The sequence below is a fragment of the Formica exsecta genome, unplaced genomic scaffold, assembly GCF_003651465.1.
Source record: "Formica exsecta isolate Colony F162 unplaced genomic scaffold, ASM365146v1 scaffold138, whole genome shotgun sequence".
Classification (NCBI taxonomy): Eukaryota; Metazoa; Arthropoda; class Insecta; order Hymenoptera; family Formicidae; genus Formica; species Formica exsecta.
This window is the reverse complement of record NW_021848711.1, coordinates 1,181,834-1,186,438: the sequence shown is the minus strand read 5'-3', so window position 1 is coordinate 1,186,438 and position 4,605 is coordinate 1,181,834. Positions and strand designations below refer to the sequence as shown.

At 36.3% G+C, this 4,605-nt stretch overlaps 1 protein-coding gene across 1 annotated transcript in view; it reads right to left on the bottom strand.

Moving 5' to 3' along the window:
* The window catches only part of LOC115246030 (insulin-like receptor), a 54,882-nt gene that overhangs the window by 7,272 nt on the left and 43,005 nt on the right, over nt 1–4,605 (bottom strand). The window contains 2 exon segments of the mRNA XM_029824608.1: nt 1,814–2,060; nt 2,184–2,358. Coding sequence (XP_029680468.1) covers nt 1,814–2,060; nt 2,184–2,358 — 422 coding nt within the window.

The window sequence follows — 4,605 nt, the reverse complement described above, 5'->3', positions numbered from 1 at the left end:
GCTCTCTCGACATTTCTCGCATACTCAATACGCAATTGTGGAAAGTTTCAAACGCAATGTAAAAGCAAGAATGTTCGTAAAGTTTATAACTATAAAGGCTATAAACTTTTTAATTCTTGCATCAATTCGAAAAGTATCCCGGAATCCTGAAGCATTACCTTTCTTTTTCTTTTTTACATTATCAAAGTTTAATCAATCACTTTCGTGTTATTATTCTGTTTCCGTACTCAATCTCTTTCTATAAAGATCCTTTTCAAGTGATGGATGTAAAAATTAATTAAAAAAGAAAATTTAATATATTGTTTCCTCTCTCGAGAAAAAAATAAGATGCGTTAAATTTTTTTAAAGCAGAGCTTAAAGGAGTTCTTCCGCTGTTGTGTACGGAATTAATTACGCGTAGAGAGAAACCAGGACTCTAACGCTGTCGGCTATATCGATACGAAGATCGAGAAACACATTGCGAAAGGCTCGTATTCGATGACCTGTGCCATTGTCGTTTCTTACGACGATACGTTTCCTGTAGGACGTTGCGCATACGAAGATTAATCGAAAACCGAAGTGTACCAACTCTTAATTGCTTCAAGGTAAATGAAATGAAAACTTGTAAACAACCGAGACTCTTATCAAATTATTCGTATATAATTCGATTCGTAGATACGCACTCGTTATATGACTTTACTGCAGCACAATATAGTGATTTAATCGCTTTGGAAGATATACGGGATGTCCGTTGTAGGTAGGATACTACCTACATTTTCCTTTGCCGAAATTTCCGGAAATATATCGTTTTCGAGATATTTCATTTTCTATGCCACATTCTTATATTACAAAGATCGAAATATTCTTCGCATACTACTCTATAGTAATTAAACACGGAATATGTAATAAGAAGAAATAAAAAACTGCAATTATTTTGTTTACATCAGAGTCAGAAACCACATTCGCTAAAAGAATTTGTTTTACGTCGATTCGGATAAAATTTCTTCGTTATAAAAGTACATTATAAATATGTAAATATATCAAATCTAATTATAACATATTTTTAGTAATTATAACATAATTACTAAAAAATGTTTGCACTCGGAATTATTTACATGAAGAATCGAGAAATAGCAAGAGCACTGTATTGGCATATTAAAAAATGAAATTCGAGAAACCTCGAAAATGATGTATTTCTGGATATTTTTCCAAAGAAAATAAATGTTAATTTTTTACGAGGAATACGGTAACACCGATACGGTAGCATATCCTGCCTATATAGAATACCCTGTATATTTATGTCGTTTCATGGCGAAGCGTCGCTTCGTGACTTCGTTAACTCGCGTTTTCACAACGCGTTGTAAGAGGTGAATGAAGAAGTAATTCTCATCCGCGTCCGTTTCGGATTTCTTGCTTCTCAACAATTCGCCAACAAGAGATATCGCGGCGCATCGTTTCGCTTCGCGCCGCGAAGCGTAACGAATCGCGCCCGTATACCGATAGATATTACTCTCGTCCGCGGAATCGAAATACCGTGGCGAAAAAAATACTCGCGCGTAATTCTTTCGAAATAAATCTAAACGACGGACGAGATCGGTGGACTATCGGTGGATTATATACCGCACCGCGCGTTTGAACTCTCGTTAAATGTCGGTCAATTCGTTCACTCGTGCAAGTACAACGTAAAATATAGAGTAAAATCGAATTCACGTTGAGCGAAAATAGAAGTATTATTCCTGGTTTTAAATAGATTCATTTAAGCCGTTTATTTCCTACATAAAGAATTCCATGTTCCAGTTCAGGCGTTACGTCATAGATAAAAAAAGAAGCTTACCGATATAACGTGCTCCCCTTTGCCAGCTTTGGCGATGATGTCCCAGTCGATGGTATCGACGTAGCAGAGCGTCGGATTCTTCTCAAATCGCACGGATCCGCGTAGGATGTTGGTCAGAGAATGAAGACCGATTTCCTGAAGATGCATCATCTCGAATGCCACGAGGGCGTAGTTAATGAAAAGAGAATGCCCGCGAATGACCGTCAAGTTGGGAAACAGACTACCAATGCTCCTTAATCCGCTTACTCTGGAAACACGAGCGAGCGAGATTAAGGATAAATTTACGCGAATAAAGAAGTCTGTAAATCTGATTTAATTTACGAAAAGACAATCCTTCGTCTTTTGAATACTTATGATAAAAAAGTTGTACCTGTATAAAATAAGGTATCCTGTGATCTCGACGAGATCGGGGAAGCTGAGGTTGGTATAGGCCGAATGTTCCGCCCGGTCGATCAAGAGAATTTGTACGAAGCCCTCGACCACCCGGCACCCATCCAGTTTTGAGAATTGATCCACGTTATTTCTTATGTCTATACTTTGGCACACTGCAACAGAGGAGAGAGGCGAAATCATATCGTAACAGAGTTAATAATGCAACAGATATACACTACGTATAACCCGAGTCAATAAACACATCGCGTTTATATTGCATCTCTTATCTCGAGATAGTCGTTTATTTATTATTTACATATTACATAATACTTCCTCATATTTATTTATACATTCATTCATTTGAGTAACTATTTGTTTTATTTTGTAGCAAAAACACGAATGCGTTTTATTTTTAAAACGATTAACATCTCCTTTTAGTTTAAAATACATGATTTCTTTTTAGCTGAAAAACTCTTTTGAATGCAAACGACCTAAACTGATAAGTACGTGATGCATTGCATCTCTTTCGTCGACGGTTATTTACTTGTAATTTACATATTTACATTCTTTCAGTCTTTCATTTACATATTTACACATTTATACAAAACTGTGTATCTCGCGTCAAAGCGAGGTAACACGTGAAATTTTTAGATGCAAATGTCGTGATCTTGAAATAGTGAATATGTAGACGAATATGATTATATCGCAATATCACAGATGTGATTGATTGCTTTACGTCGATTATCAATCGTGTAAAAAATCGAGATTGAAAAATCACAGTGATGTACGGATCGAGAGGCAGATCCACGCCGCGTCTGGCACGCGATCGCCGTCAACATGCGGTGCATTAAACCGCGGTCCCTCGTCTTCATTAATCGTCGCATTGTCGTTAGAACGGGCGTAACCAAAGATTGTCGAGACGACGTGCTTAATTTCAACGTGAGACGCTAAAAATACCCGCCGCCAGCTGCTGTCGAAGCAAACGAGAGACACGCCGACCATTATACGCGCCAGAACCAAAGATTGTCGAGACGACGTGCTTAATTTCAACGTGAGACGCTAAAAATACCCGCCGCCAGCTGCTGTCGAAGCAAACGAGACACGCCGACCATTATACGCGCCAACGAACATACCACCGTGTTAAGGATTGCTTTATTAAGACAAGGATTGCTTTATCATAGAAGGATAAACTGCGTAAGTGTAAGTTTTCTAAGCTCTCTTTGGAATAATCTCATAAATGAAATGTCTTTCTCTTCCTTTCTTCCGCGAACACGCCTCGCGATACGATTTGCGTGAGGATACTTTTTTCCTAATGTGTAGCATGTCTGCGTTATCGGTTTATTCATAAAAATATGTTACATATGTTACATTACTGTGTAAAGAATAGCATCATTTGCAATTTCTGGTGACTAGTAGTAGCGATTACCAAGATTAAATCACAATATGCCCAAGAATATTACTTATATAAATTTATGCGAAATTATTCTCTTTCGCAAACTATTAATGTTGCATATATTGTAGAAAACTTTAAAAACATCATGTCCACTCTGATTTGACGTGCGTGTTTGGCAATGTGAGTTGGCAACATCAACAAATATGTTCGAACAAATGCAAATGCAAACGTTGATAGGTGTTGTCGCGACAATATTGTCGCCAATAAACATTTGTCATTTGTCATGCAAGTTTCACATAAGTATCGCGTCGGTTGATAAAGTAGCAAAAAGTCGCTCTCATTCGTCTTTAACATCATTCCATTATATTGTAACTTTCCGCTTAGGTCATTTGATATTTTCGCTATTAAATGTAATATTATCTATATTTTGTATAATCATATATTGATACCGAATATCATGTACAGAGCAGTTATCATATCATGCGACATAACAATTTGTTTGCATATTTTTTTATCCCAAGCTTTAACTGTTATTCCATTTATCGTCGTATCAATTTAACAAGCATTTGATCACACTCGTGATAATGTATAATCGGGAAATGATATTTATTCATTATTTATTGTATGATAATTATTTATTAAAAGTGTAAAATATAAAAAAATATATATGAGTATACAAAATATATTTACGTATATCTATCGAATTATCATCATGATTATTATACATAACTCTTTTTCTTTTCATTTAAAAATCATTTTTTACTCCCGACTGCTGCCAACCGCAGGTTGGCAAAAAACGGAGGGAGTATGCGTTTCACCGAGCTCGGATCGGTTATGGTTTTAGTTCTCAATAACTACTACATAGTTTGATATCATCTTTTGCTCATAAGTTTCTTATTAACCAAGGAAGGTTTAAAGCGTATAATTATCGTAATTTATGTTGTTAATAAAAAGTGAAAAAACAATATGGTCTCGTCTACGCGTCCTCTCATTGGCTGCCGAGTGTATCTAAGAAGCAAAAAAAATG